This window comes from Phalangium opilio, unplaced genomic scaffold (assembly GCF_054372755.1).
Source record: "Phalangium opilio isolate 3A_F unplaced genomic scaffold, DU_Popi_V2 ptg000031l_1, whole genome shotgun sequence".
NCBI lineage: Eukaryota > Metazoa > Arthropoda > Arachnida > Opiliones > Phalangiidae > Phalangium > Phalangium opilio.
Genome location: NW_028324158.1, coordinates 4,360,304 through 4,375,144, shown reverse-complemented (window position 1 = coordinate 4,375,144; position 14,841 = coordinate 4,360,304). Strand labels below are relative to the sequence as shown.

Sequence of the window (14,841 nt, the reverse complement as noted above, 5' to 3'; positions counted from 1 at the left end):
CGAAGAAACTGCTCTTCGGAACATACCATATTTCACAATTAAAACCCTTTACGGATAGGACAGAATTAATTCTTCAAGATAAGGATTTTGATAGTTTTGATAGTTCCCCTGATAACACCCATGAAAGTCAGCAAGACGACGCTAACATGGTATCAGAAAGTTTCACTGGTCGAATTTTGCGACCGAGGGATGCCCTAACTGGAAGGGTCAGAATTCATTAATTTATGCTAGCACCCAGTTAATTTGTAATATCTTTTTTTTTCTTTTGCGCAACCTTTTTTTTTTTTACCTTTTTGTTATTTATTGGGCCCCTGTACATATCGAGATCTCGTTTAGTTTATTTGCTTCCCCACCAATTTATTTTTGTTATTTCCGATGTTCTCATTTTCTTGTTTTGATATTAGTTCGAACGGGGACGTTCGAAGCCAGTCTGGGGGGAGTTGTAACGACTTTTTATATTAATTAACCAACATTTCCCTATCCCTTTAAAATATGTTCATTATCCCTTTAAAATATTTATTTCCCTGATTATTCACAGTGCCTCAAAAATAAATTCCCCTTTGACCCTTTTGTAAAGGCCTTAACGCTGGTCGTTGGCTGACAACGAAAAGGTCATCTTCCCTTAGCTAGCTTTCTTTAGGCCAGGAGAAAAGCGATGCTACATTCAAATTATTAAAACCGTGAAGTTACCCCCCCCCCCCATGTTTATCTACTGGGTTCATAGCATCCCCCGAAAAGAATATTATTCTTAAACACCACATTGAGAGTTGCCAAGTGTATTTTTGTAAAGTGTATTCTATTGTATAAAGTTAAAATATCGAAAGCAATGTATATAGAAATAGTAACAAGCGCGAAGATGGGTTTTTAACCATCAATACGAAAAGCAAAGAAGAAGCTCGCGAAACCACGAACACCTGACGAAGAGGTGAAAAGAGGACAATACTCTCAGGCGACCTACGTCACAAATACCCTAGCAAGCCACAAAAGATTTGGCCAACGATATAAGCCCAAGACTTTCAATAGGTCGTAGTCTTTTAATTTCGGTCGTTAAAGCCAGAGGTTATGCCCAATACCCTCCAGCCGAAGGATACACAGAAGTTGCCCTCGATGCTGGACAGACTCTGCCGGACGCTACTCGCTAATGCCGATGCTGGACGCTAATTTCTAATGCCGATGCCGTACACCGCATTACAATTCCGCTGCCGTATGCCGACCAAAAACCTCGGAGCTCGGACGCCAGAGTGTTCCCCAAGAGGGCCCTCTAAAAACCGTTAGTCGTAAACCATTCGCGCTAACCCGAACCACGCGTCCCGCGTACCGTTCCCGCCAAAAAGACGTTTCGTTCCTTGTTAAGGAAGCGCGCATCGTAAGATGGACTTCTAAAAGGCTACGTGCCTCGCGCTAACCCGAACCACGCGTCCCGTGTGCCGCTCCCGCCAAAAAGAGCACTCATCGTAAGATGGACTTCTAAAAGGCTATGAGCCTCGTGCCACCGTTTTTCGTACTCTGGACTCTACGTCTCACGTATCGTTATGATTTATTTTAATTTACTATTTCATTATTTTTACTATACCATTATGTTAATTATTATTTCATTATTTAAATGTCGGAGAACATAATCTTGTTAATTTAGTTTTAAGTTATTGTTAGGTTAGTTTTAAGTTATTGTTAGGTTAAAAGTTAAGGTCATGACCAGTAGAATTATTATTAGCTTAGGTTTATTATTTTATGGTTAAGAATAATTAAATGATTAATCTTGGTAACTCTCAAACCAGTAGTTTTTATTCACTATAAAATCCCCTAGACACAACTGACCACGTGATTAATTTATACGCTATGCCTATGGGCAACCGAACCGGACCAACCTATTATTTAATTCCAATTTTGTAGCTAGTTTTCCTTGGTTTAAAGTTATGCTAAACCGCATTGGTTTTAGTCACCCAACCCAACGTTAAGAACGAATAAGAAAAACGCTACACGGCAACAATTAACAAGGGTGGGGGCGTGCGCGAAGTCCACTGGGAGAGTTTCGGTGCAGTGGGTCGCCCATCATCATTTCCACTCCATCTTACCTCCCTGTTAAAAGCACACTATAATCCAAGCTATACGCACGAAGGGCCATTGACATTATAAAAGATGGGGGACGCTGGTCTGCGACAAGGGGGATGTTGAAATATGGTCTCTGTTACTGTAAGGTCTGTTTAGTTGTTACCTTCTACTTATTTGAGGTCAATCAGTGAATTTTTTAGGGAAAAATATCAAAAAGAAAGGTAAACTTAAAATACTGAAAAATTGTTCGAATTTCTTTCTAATACAGACGTCAATATCAATTTGGAAACAGGAAGTACAAAGACACGTGTTGCATTAATTATGACGTTCGCGTATTTGAGTTCGAAGTATTTAATGATATTGTACAGTTCTGAACTAACTTCGACAGTTAGTGTCACCAACAACGCCGAAATTAATACTTTAGCTCAACTCGCCAGTCTCGTTACAAAGGAACAAATGAACATAGGAACCAATAGAGGCTCTTACTATTATTCATATTTGGCAAATAAAGTGAGAAACTTAGTAATTGTCCACTAATTTATTACGTTACTTCACAAGCTCTACCATTATTTTTCTAAATATTATAGGAACACAATATCGTTAATGAATACAGCGAAGTATTTCAGAAAGCTATAATCGGGACACAAAAGGGTGACTACTTGCCTAAGCTACTTGAAGGAAAAATGGCCTATTTGGTTTACTCTGAAGGCTTTGATCTGTTCATGCTAAAAAAGGGATTGCTGAACGCGTATTATAAAGTGAAGGAACCGTTACTGACTACGTACAATGGATTGGGTTTCAGGAAAAATTTCACGTGCACCAATCAATTTAACAAAATGCAAGTACATTAAAAATCCGACACTCATAAAAAATAATCGACAAATGTTACGCTGGCTTGACCTAAGCGTTGTGTTGCTATGTGCACAAGGAAGAAGATTCTCTTATCAGTGTGCATTTAGTGTTTATTTCATTAGTTTTTCATTTGTTGCAATGGATAAATGTTAAAAATTATTAATGCTAGTCTACTCTTGATGTGAAAAAATATAGGACCTTACAGTTTTGAGACGAAGCATCGTAACTTCATTAGGGCTTTTGCTTAAAATCACATTTTAACTTTCTTACAGAATATTAGACCTGAGGGATACGGGGTTGTTGCACAAATGGCTTGAAGTGATTTTACGGAAAGTGACGGCGAAACGAGAGGAAAACAAACAGACCTCCCAAGCGGTGTACATCTCGATGATAGACTTGAAAAGCACATTTTGGTTCATGTTAGGTGCATTACTGTCAGCCTTTATAATATCTGGAATTGAATTACTGTCATTCTACACATATTTATAGAGCCCGGTAGGCCCGTCTAGATAAGAACCCTCACCCTCCAGTATTGTTAAGAAAAAAAATCAGTTTTTCGCTAAGGGACTTTTGGTGGTCCATCACTGAATAACATACAAACTACAGCGAAGTTACGTTTCTAAAAACTTTCAAATTAACAAGTAACTATTTGTTAATTGGGCCCTAAAAAATTACATCTATACTTCGAATTGGTCAAAGGCATTGTTAGTTTACTTGTATTGAATTGCATTTGAAATTGGTTGAAAGCTTCTCGAACATTTTGAATTCACCATAGTAACTGGTGTATGTTAATGTTTTACGTTTGCAATGAGTGATGAACTCTTAAAGTTCAAGTTGAAACTTTTAATTAATTAATACCATAATCAATCGAGCAGTCTATCACTGAAAAACATACAGAGAAATAAGTGTTGCGCATTAGAGTTAAAAGTTTAACGCATAACCGATTTCTTTAGTATTAAATAGCCCTAATATGAGCGGTTCTCGTTGCTGTATTTGAACAGTATCGGTCAAGCAAGGTTAGCTGGGCCCGGTTAAATTAGATTTAGTTTGGATAGCTGAACGTTATAATCCTGTTAATTACACCCAATCCCTTTCTACCTGATGTTATGTTGTTTCTATCTAGAATATATTTAACATGCCAGCAAAATGGCGGGTATCGGTTGAATGGGACTTTGCTTCATTAATTTTGAATTTAGATTCCGAATCACCGCAGTACCATGGTAGAGCGTAATGCTTCCATTTCACAGACTCGGCCGGGTTAAAACCCTGGGGGAGATAAATGTTTCGTAAAATTCTTAGTTAATCCATGCAGTACAAAAAAAATTATTCAAAGTATTCAACACAAACTGATTTATCTGGGGGTGCTGATATATTGTAGGGTCATTAGTCTTATATACAAACTAAGAAAGATTTTTAATTCGCGACCATGTCGCAATATAGCAATAGCGACCAGAAATGTATAAAACCTTTCTCACGGAATAACGTTTATACGATTCAATCGATTTCATTAATATTATATTAATATTCATTGCCTCTCACACACCTTAACCGAAAAATATCGCGCTTCGCGTTCACTACATGTAATTTTCACTTTAATTAAAAATACACAATTAAAATAAAATATGTTTTTAAAGATTTATACTATTATTTTAATCAATTTTAATGGTTTTTGCCCATTTTCAGAAAAAGGGTTGCATATTTTCTTAGGCAACCAGTAAGGTAAAATTTCCAGCTTAGTCACTGCTTCTTTCATTTGGTTTTCCTTGGGTTTTGTTTATATTTTGCTAAGGTGGAGGTAAATTTCAGTTAATGTTACTTTTGCACGACTCCACAAAAACGTACATGAACGCTATAAACAACTCTTCCCATTACCGTATTCAAATTGAATTTTATCATAGACACTTTCAACACAATTTTGTTGCGAGATGTGGTTTTGTAACCAGGCCTAGCTTTGCGATGGTGTTTTCTCGGTGCCTGTTTGTGTACACGAAAAACAAGCGTAGATAGAAAGTCAAGAAATTGCGAAAAAAAAGTACATTATCAATGTGGTATAAGTTTACAGCAGTTTTCCTGACTTCGGATAGACGTAAAACAAGTTCGTCGGGACCGTTTTTAAGAAAAGATTCGCTCCCTACTCTTTTAAGTATAGGGAAAGAAACAACATTGGCATCGTCAAATTTTGGTTGAATTAGAAAGTGTTTTCAATCGAACTATTTTCTCTTAACTGCGGTTTTTGAGGTTAGCGCGGGGTGATATAATTGTCGTTGAAAACATTTCCACAACTTTCAATATAAATATAGTCGTAGTAGGTTTTAAGTTACGATTATGGTCTGTTAGTATGTATGTTTGTGGTTTGTGCGTAGAGGTTGGATAGACCTAAAAACCTTTTTAGCTAGATGTGGTGAGAACGTAATGTATTCCAACCATTGGGCCATCACGAGTTAGTAAGTTAGGAAATATTAATACTGTACTACAATAGCACATAAGAAACTGGCACGCGCTCCTCAGCCCGGTCACACCTAGCTAATACGGAAGTTTCGTTTTCGTGACTTGTCTTTAATATACCCGAGTACTTACTCCATACTCAGTTTTGTTTCCATTTTTATTTCGCTTGACTATTATTTATTTACCTCTATTTAATTACAGAGGTTAACATTGGCCCCATGGTCTCAGTCACGCTATCACATTATTATCTTAATAATTTCAATTAATATTAATGGATTTCCGCTTATACGTTGTCAGGATTCTTATTTAGAAATTTCGTAATAATATTATGAATTTGTATAATTCAAACGTCAAGAATAGCTAAGTTTAAAATTATGAACGTTTCTTAAAACGACTTTGCTAGAATTAAGAAAAATTACTGAAGATTAAAATAATTTCAATTCTATTTATTTATTTAAATATTTAAGAAGAACCTCTTAATTGGGTCTCGACTCGGAGACGTTTATTTTGGTTCCCCAACTTGTTTCGCTTAACGTTGCGTATAATTCGCCACTTTTGACGAGTAAAATGACTCAAAGATGTTTAAGTACAGAGTAGGAACATGTTCTGGTCATTGTAACGATCCAACTCGTGCTATTATTTCAAGTGAGCACAATTTCTCGATAATTCGTGGTTTTCACTGACGACTAAGTACTAAATAATAATTGTACAGATTGTCTATATCTTTAATTCTAAGATAACCTTTTGCCAACAAGATGACCGCTGTCCATTGTACAATATAGCGCACATATTCAACTCAATAACGGAGGTTGCGTATTACTTGGACAAGGGTTCAAATGCCATCGAATCGGACATAACCTTCTTACCTAGTGGCGAAGCAACATGGATTTATCACGGTGCACCCTGTGATTGCTTCAGAATATGCGATTACAGCGAGGACGTTGGGAAGTTCCAGGGATATCACTACGCCAGGTAGGTCTTTACGGTATCTTTCGTTTAACTTATAGGAAAACGAAACATCCGGCTAAAACTACCAGTGCTTCAAAGTCCTCATTGTTTGAAGTCATTTCTAACGTCCTTGTATCCACATACCAGATGTTCCGTCCGAACTAGGACGGTTTTGAAGTGCAGTATAAAGTTCGTGTTCTAAAAGGAGTTGTGAAACATATCTCTAAATAGTTTGTAGACGAATAGAATCATTTTTAAAGTCGTCCTGGAAATGAAAAATTACGCATTGTTTGATAGTCCCGTATGAGTATACTATATATTGTCCCTGACCCACAAGTTTTTGTCTTCATATACATGTATAGGAAGCTTTTTCTCACTGGGAGTTAATTTGTCCCTGTGAGGTTGGTTTCGAAATTTAATAGACATCAGGAATGCCTCCAATAGACCAGTAAGTTGATGGATTTAGTTTTTTGGCAAGCGCAATACTGGGATTTGTTACTGCAAGGGTTCATAGGCCTATATGATTGTGTTGATTTGTTACTATTTACGGAAGGAGATAGATGTATGCTAAACTGGAAATGGCACTTTATAGTGTCATGATCACTGCATCCCGCGAGTATTGAATTTAGCAAGCATTTAAGTTTATGTGGCACTCTTCTTAACTTTATAATGTATGCCAGACACTGTATCGCCTCAGATCATTGTTGGCACAAGTTGTTGGGTACTGTACAACCTTAGCCTATTGGAAACCACACGTATTATTGTAAAATCATTTTTGCCCATGGTTTTAGAAGGAACATCTATTTTGGACACACGAGCGGCCAGACCAAGTCGAACGTTTGTTTGATTTTATTTTAATTTAACTCTACTATTCTTTGTTTACCTTTATTTATATCCAATTTTCCTACCATACATGTATGTCCCCTAAGCGTGCGATCTTAATATTTTCAATAAATACGAATGAAATTCCGCAGTTACATCGTTATGCGGCCTTCACACGCTCAATGTTTTCCACAAATTAAACGGTGGACATCTCTGAAATTCATCATATTATAGATTATTCCCAAGACTTTCCACTTATTGCGCAAATCAAAACCCATCATGTTGTTAAGTGTCCAATATTTAACATGAACCTTAAATCATTATTGGACAAATATATTGATAAAATTCCACTTGATCTAGTCAATTATATTGAACATATTTTGGTCACAATAAGAAACATTAATGTTGAGTCCATAGACCGGGTACAATTTTACTGTCCAAACGTTGCTTATAACGCGTCAAATACACAGACTTTAATGTTATTCGAATGCGAAAAATTGTTTGAATAACAATTCGAGCAATAAAAAACTCACTCAATATATATGTTCAGTTTTTTTAAGCAAATTTTGTCCAAAATTTACCGCAAATGCTAGTCCATTTCCTTAAAAAATATTATGGCATTATACTTAAACTTTGCACAAATGTTATTCTGGATAGCGTTGTTTTTAGCCACATCGTATATATACGATGAGGCTATTAGTTTGTCCCGCGAGCCTGTGGTGGTGCTAGTGGTGGTGGTGGTGGTCGTCGTCGTGGTGGTGGTTCTTCGCGATTTGGAATGTGGTCAGAGTTACCCAAAGAAATGGTTATGTCAGAGCTAACCGAAGAAATGGTTATTTTATGCCTTTGGCAGTATAAAATTTTTCGTTCGTCATTGAAGGGAGGGAGAGTGAACGTGAGAGAATTGTGGTGAGGTGATATTTTTCGTTCGTGTATTTTAAAAGGATGGGGATTATAATAGTATGTTTAAAGCATTGCATTTAATTGTACAGGTAAGGTTAAGCTTTGTGAATTGTGGTTTACGTTTCCTCGATGTATTTAAAGCTAGAGAGAGGGAGGATTTTAGTATTGCCTTAATTTAAATGGAAGGTTTAATACTCCCTTTAAAATTCCGGTCACCCGTCGACAATAAGGGTTTCACGCAATAAATCATCCCGCTCCCCGATTTCAAAATTCAAAGAAATCAAGGGGAATTTTTAAGAAGCAAAAGCAAGTAAATACCGACGTTATATATAGAATGGTGTTTATTATTAGAATTTACGTGTATTTCTCCTCAAATCGAGAAGAATTTTAAAAGAAAGTCCGAGCGGGCGAGAGTTCTAGAAGCGCGCTTTGGAAATGTTTTAGTTTCTTCTTAGCTACAAGGTATCGATGGGACTAATAGTTTTACCTGAGTAGTAGTGGTAGTAGTAGTTGTATTAGTAATTTAGTAACGGGCGTTGGCGATATTTGATTCTCTTTGCCAAGCAATCATTGAAAAATTATTCCCTCTGACCGGTATATTAGGGGATATTTCACTAGAAGTATATTTATTGTAGTAGGGATAGCGAGAGTACGTAAACGATGTGGCTTAATTATGGGCTAGACCATCTTGTTTATTCTGAAACTATATCAAAAGGTCCCACGTATTTTGCGAAAATTATTGAGCGTGTAGAGTGAGCTTAAACGTTCTCATATAGAACGTGACACTTTCGATTTACGAGGTATACGATTAAAAACGTGTGAGAAGAACATTCGAACTCCGCAGCTGTTTGTCGAATGCGTTTGCGCGAAATCTACGTAAAGTACAAAACCTACGCAAGAAATGATTGCTTTTCGGTGTTAGTCTATGTAACTCTTAGTGTCATTTAGATTTGGGTTTAGATTTCGATTCCATATACGAGGGGTAAGTGAAATTAACTTTTATTGTTTGTGTAACTCTGGACAGAGGTAATGGTATCTCTTAATAAACAAGCTTGACAGGTATTTATATTCAAGTAGATCATTTTAGAATAATCTATGTTATAACAGTAAATGATTGTATTATTTTGTTTAGAGTTGTTTTGAATTTAGGTTGCAAATGATTGTGAGGTTTTCATAATTTTTAAGCGATATGACCGAACTGTTAGCCTCAAATCACAATAATCTTTGTTCTGGACATTTCAATATCGGTTTATTGGAAGTATTTTAAAAATTGTGGGTAAAGTTTATTTTGAAAGAGTAACGTATTTTCACGTGACTTGTTTAACGCAGACTCCATTTCTGAAAGTAAACAAAACAAGTGACGATAGTTTCGTCATCCGAGGTTATGAATCTGAAATTTTCAAATCACTTTCGACACATTTTAACTTCACGTAACTGGCCATGAAAAAAAAACGCTCCAGTTTTAAAAGTTTAACGCATAACCGATTTCATTAATATTAAATATTCTGGTTCACTAGGTTAGCCCTATTATGAACCAAGAAGTGATATCTAGTTTACTAGGGAGAAGGTATAAATTCGTCACATTTCCAGTTTTATCTCCAGTCCAAACGTAGGTTCGGATTTAATCCCCGCCTCTAAATTACAATTTGCATCTAATTGGTTCTTGAAAACTCACGTCAGCACGACGCGAATGACGAAAATACGTATTTTCCGACGGAGGAGAGGCGATATAGCCCGGCCTCCTTTTACGTCCCCCCTGTTCATTTCGGAGGCTCCGGTCCCCCTTGTATTTTGAAAGGGGGACTGGTACTATGGCGCGCGAATACTTAGGCATCTTAACCTTCACCCTAATAAACTAGATATCCCTTCTTGTGAGCGAACCCCATAATAGCGGTTCTAATAACCGCGGTTTCCTAAATAGCTTATATGGCAGTGGTTCTCATATAAGCAGTTCTCTAAAGAACAACCTGGATGTGAAAAGTGATAGTCATTTAAATTTTGGTGTTTTAACACGTTCTTCACGGAATAACGTTCAATCGATTTCATTATTATAATATTAATATTCATTGCCTCTCACATGTTTTAACCGAAATATATGGCGGTTCGTGGTCACTATATGTAATTTTCATTTTAATTAATTAAAAATATATAATTAATTTTTTTAATATTAATACTGTTATTTTAAACAATTTAAATAGAAGCTAACAACTGGCTAGGGGGAACAGATAGTCTGACGTCACGCAACCCTTCTCTGGTTGGAATTTTTGCGCGTAGAATACTGTTTCCAAAAGTTAGGGGGGGGATGAAACTCCAGTAAGAGGTAGAAGGGTGTGACGTTTCAGGGTCAGAACTGTTAGCTCCCTATAGTTTTGGGCAACCAGTAAAATAAAATTTTCATTTTAATACAGTATGTATCTCCAGTACAGCTTAGATCAGACAGACACAAAACACTCACCCGACACGTCCAGTGTTATACATCGTCATTTGTTACTTTATACTGAGTTTTGTTTCCATTTTTATTTCGCTTGACTATTATTAATTTACCTCTATTCATTTACAGAGGCTAAACATTGGCCCCATGGTCTCAGTCATATTAATATCTTAATAATTTCAATTAATATTAATGGATTTCCGCTTTTACGTTGTCAGCATTCTTATTTAGAAATTTCGTAATAGCATTAACAACTTAGACTCTTCTAAACACTACACACATATCAGTTGACTTTCTTTATCTAAACAAATATTACCAAGTAGATTTAAGGACATAGTACAAGGTCATGAAAACAAACATTAGCTAAAAAGGTCCTTTTAGAACATTTGACCATTGAGGTCAAACATTTTTGTGTAAGAAACACATTAAAAAGGAAGGTCTTCAATTCATTTTAGTCTTAACGTTGCGGCTTTAGACGAGTAAAATGACTCAAAGTTGTTTTAGTACAGAGGAACATGTTCTGGTCATTGTAACTATCCATCTTATGCTATTATTTCAAGTGAGTACAATTTCTCAGTAATTCTTTGAGTTCCATTGACGACTAGAAGTACTTAATAATAATTGTACAGAATGTCAAAATCTTTAATTCTAAAGGTAACAGTTTGCCAACAAGATGAACGCCGTCCCTTGTACAACATAGCGCACATGGTGAACTCAATATCGGAGGTTGCGTATTATTTGGACAAGGGTGCAAATGCCATCGAATCGGACGTAACCTTCTTACCTAGTGGCGAAGCAAGATGGATTTATCACGGTTTTCCTTGCGATTGTTTCAGAATATGCGACCAGAGAGAGGACGTTGGAAAGGTCCTAGACTACATAAGGGATATCACTGCGCCAGGTAGGTCTTCACGGGAGAGTTAAATGCAGGTTAAATGTTCTGCAAAGAAGTCGGCGGCCGTTGAATGAGAGTTAAATGCAGGTTAAGGAATAGACCGACGCAACATAGTTTTTTCGGTATTGCATTGAAACGAAATATCAGGTATTAATCCAGAGACGTTAGAAATAGCTAAGGTTACCGGTCCTCATTGTTTGAAGTCATTTCTAACATCTTTGTATCAACATACCGAATGTTTCGTCTTAAGGTCACAAGATTGTCAAAAATGAGGCCTTTTTAAAGCAATGTGTTTGTAGCAAAATCGATTTCTCTCTTACTTGTAGAGAGCATTAGGCCTATAAAATTAATGATAGGTAACATTTTGGAGTATACATGTTGCAATGCAAATTGTATTTCGGTACTTGAAATCATTTATATTCAATGTTTAACAATAAAATAAATTTTTCTTTTCCGAAATTGAAATAATAGGTCACTCGAAATACCGGAAAGAGCTTGTCCTCCTCATGCTAGACTTAAAGGTATCCAATTTACCAGCGAGTTCAAAGTACAAAGCTGGAGAGAGCGTCGCGGAAAAGCTACACAGACATCTATGGAATAATGGTAATAGCAGGAGTTTATTGGTTGTTATATAAGTTACATACTTGTAACGTAGGTGCTTCTAAATAGTAAGAATTCATCCAGAGTGAGGTATAGTTATCCATTGTCTCTATAAGATATGTTTCATAAGTATGACACTACCTGAACTGAGAGAGGTAGTTCTAGAACGACGTGGAATTGACTACAAACGGTTTTGCAGTCTATCTTCCTATTAAGTCTGTCCTAAGCCACTTTACTTTACGAGCTCTCTGTAACCAGTGCCAAACGCATTTAACATAACTTTTGAACATATGGTTTCATATATACAGGGTATCTATAAAAAAGGTTCTAAGTCTGAAACGATTTATTAGTATTTTGACGAAGCCTAGGTGAGGCATTGGCAAATGGCCAAGAACAATAATGTTGAAATTCATAGAACTACTTAAATTTCAGGTACGAATTTTGGTCAAGTCTACGTTCAACTTTCCATCGGCCACACTTACGATTATGAAGTAATTAAAGGAGCCCGACAGAAGTTGACTCGGCTCAGCACATACTCGGGACAAGTGTACGACAATCATATTGGTTGGGATGTGACTTTTAACGATAACATCAGAGATATAAGCGAGCAATGGGAAAAACAAAGCGATGTGCCCAATATTTGGATCGCCGACGGATCACCCAACTGCTATAGTTTTTTCAATAACAACTTTAGGTTGAAAAAGGCCATTAGTGAGAAGAAGAAAAACATCAGATACAGCAAAGTTTACGTTTGGACTTTTGACTGCAGTTTCATTATCAACAAAAAGCTAAGGTAAAGTCATATTTTTACCTTCTTTCACGTATAAACCTGTTATTCTCTAAAACTCGGGGGAGAGCGACTTGTTTTCCAAGCTGAAAGCTGTGTCCATTTTCGTGTGAATATTTCGTAACCCACGATATCTTCCTACTGTTAATACTCTTCATGTACTGTACTTCATGGGGAACAGACCGCAACTCGCTTTCATCTTCTGGTTGTGCAAACATTGATTTTGGTCGCCAGCCCGAGTCTTGAAAAATTTCGGATTCGTGTATCGAGCCGTTGTTGAGAACACTTATTTTTTTTGGTGTAATTACCGAACCTTAGAATTTCAATTGGAGCCTTAATTCTATATCATATTTTAACTTAAGTCCCTTATATAGGATTGATTTTTTAATTTCAATTTCGTTATTAGTGCTGTTACCAGGTGACTTGTTTATAACTTAAGAATTGTTACGCCCTAAACCAATGCTACATAAACTTGGGGAAATTGGACTAATTTGACAATGCGCGAAAACTAAGAATCTGCGTAATTTTAAACTTTTAAACTGCATGGGAATAGAAAACTACTACAATGGGGAAAAATATGTTGCTTAGCGAGTCTACAACTAATTTCTAGTTTCCCCTCTACAAAAGCTGCTAAATCTCTAACTGTTGCTTTTCATCGTCTAGCAAGCAGCTGTAAAGTCTGAACTAGGGAAAATTTCCTCTGAAGAGCTGTACGAGCAGTCGAGAAACCTTGAACTTTAGCTTAGTCTTACTCAAGCCTAGGCGTAGCGTTTTTTATGACTCAATACCACATTCGAGCCTCGAGCCGAGTATTGTAAACTGTGGCCGTTAGAGATAAATGTCCTAGAACATTTTCGACCCAATATCTCAATAGAACTCGCTGTCCCTCGGTGATACCACCCTTTTTAGAACATTCTGTATAATCCTTGAAATCAGAAAAGAATGTTCTATAACGCAGCTCCTTTAACGAAAACTAGTACTAAACAAAGTCAATTGGTAATACAACAACCAAATAATCAACTTTAATTTGTTTTTTATTAGCTTGGGAATTGATGCCATTATCACGAATCACCCGGAACGAGTCCTTAGCATCTTAAGTCAATTCGATAACTACAGAATGGCTACGAAAGAAGACTATCCATGGGAGGCAATTAACACTTATGTAAAATCCAATAGAAGAAATGTACCGGTCTTAGACTTGATTGTCAACTCCGTTGCTGAAAAAGCCGAATCATTCTGGGTATTTTTTAGAAAGGGTACTGTACTTTAATTTGGAAAGCCGTCTTGTTTTTAATTAGATTGATTTGACAAGTAGTCAGTTAATCCATTTATAGATATTTAGTATTAAATAAACAGAAGAAAATCTTACTTTTTAAAAATTAAATGCTACCTTTTTTCTCAATGGGTAATTTTGAATTTGTCATGTTGAATGTTATGATTGATGGATATATGATATGCTTAGTTGAACTGAGAAGCGTTCGAAGTAAAACCTTTAACAGGGCTCATACAACTTTTGGAATACCGATTTCCTTGAAAATTTCCAAATATGTTTCCCCCATATATTCCCCTAAAATTTCTAGTTTTTCTCATCTATTTCCCAAATATTTATAGGTTTATCTCATATACTTTCCTGAAATCTCCGTGTTCTTTTTCTTCATATATTTCAATGAAGTTGCCAAATACACCTTATAATTGCAAGAGCGGTTTTTTGGAGTAATAACTACGCAATTAGTTTTTTCCCCCAAAAAACCGTATTATTCCAGTCTAATACGAGCTGGTAGCGATATTTTTCATAGCCACTATATAACCAAACTTGTTTTTAATGCACTTGATGCACACAAACTAACTAGCAGGTTCTTTTCATTTTTGTTTAGCTTGACCATTATTTATTTACAACTATTTAATTACAAAGGCTAAACATGGGATCCATGGTCTCAGTCACGCTATCACATTAATATCTTAATAATCCCAATTAACATTAATGGATTTTCACTTGTATGATTTCAGCATATTTATAGAGAACAAGACAATATTGTACAGGGGAAATAATTTAAGGTTCATTTGAGTTGATTAGAACATCGGATTGGGGTAATTTAGCGGGGTAAGGAA

General features: G+C 36.3%; 1 protein-coding gene across 1 annotated transcript; it reads left to right on the top strand.

Annotated features, from left to right (window-relative positions):
- The first annotated feature begins 11,155 nt into the window (after positions 1–11,155).
- On the top strand, positions 11,156–14,066 carry LOC149690128 (dermonecrotic toxin SpeSicTox-betaIIA2v-like). The gene is made up of 5 exons (XM_089870482.1): positions 11,156–11,351; positions 11,817–11,948; positions 12,378–12,738; positions 13,774–13,972; positions 14,031–14,066. Exons 1-5 carry the CDS (start codon positions 11,156–11,158, stop codon positions 14,064–14,066), a joined length of 924 nt encoding a protein of 307 aa, XP_089726608.1.
- The last annotated feature ends 775 nt before the right edge of the window (positions 14,067–14,841 follow it).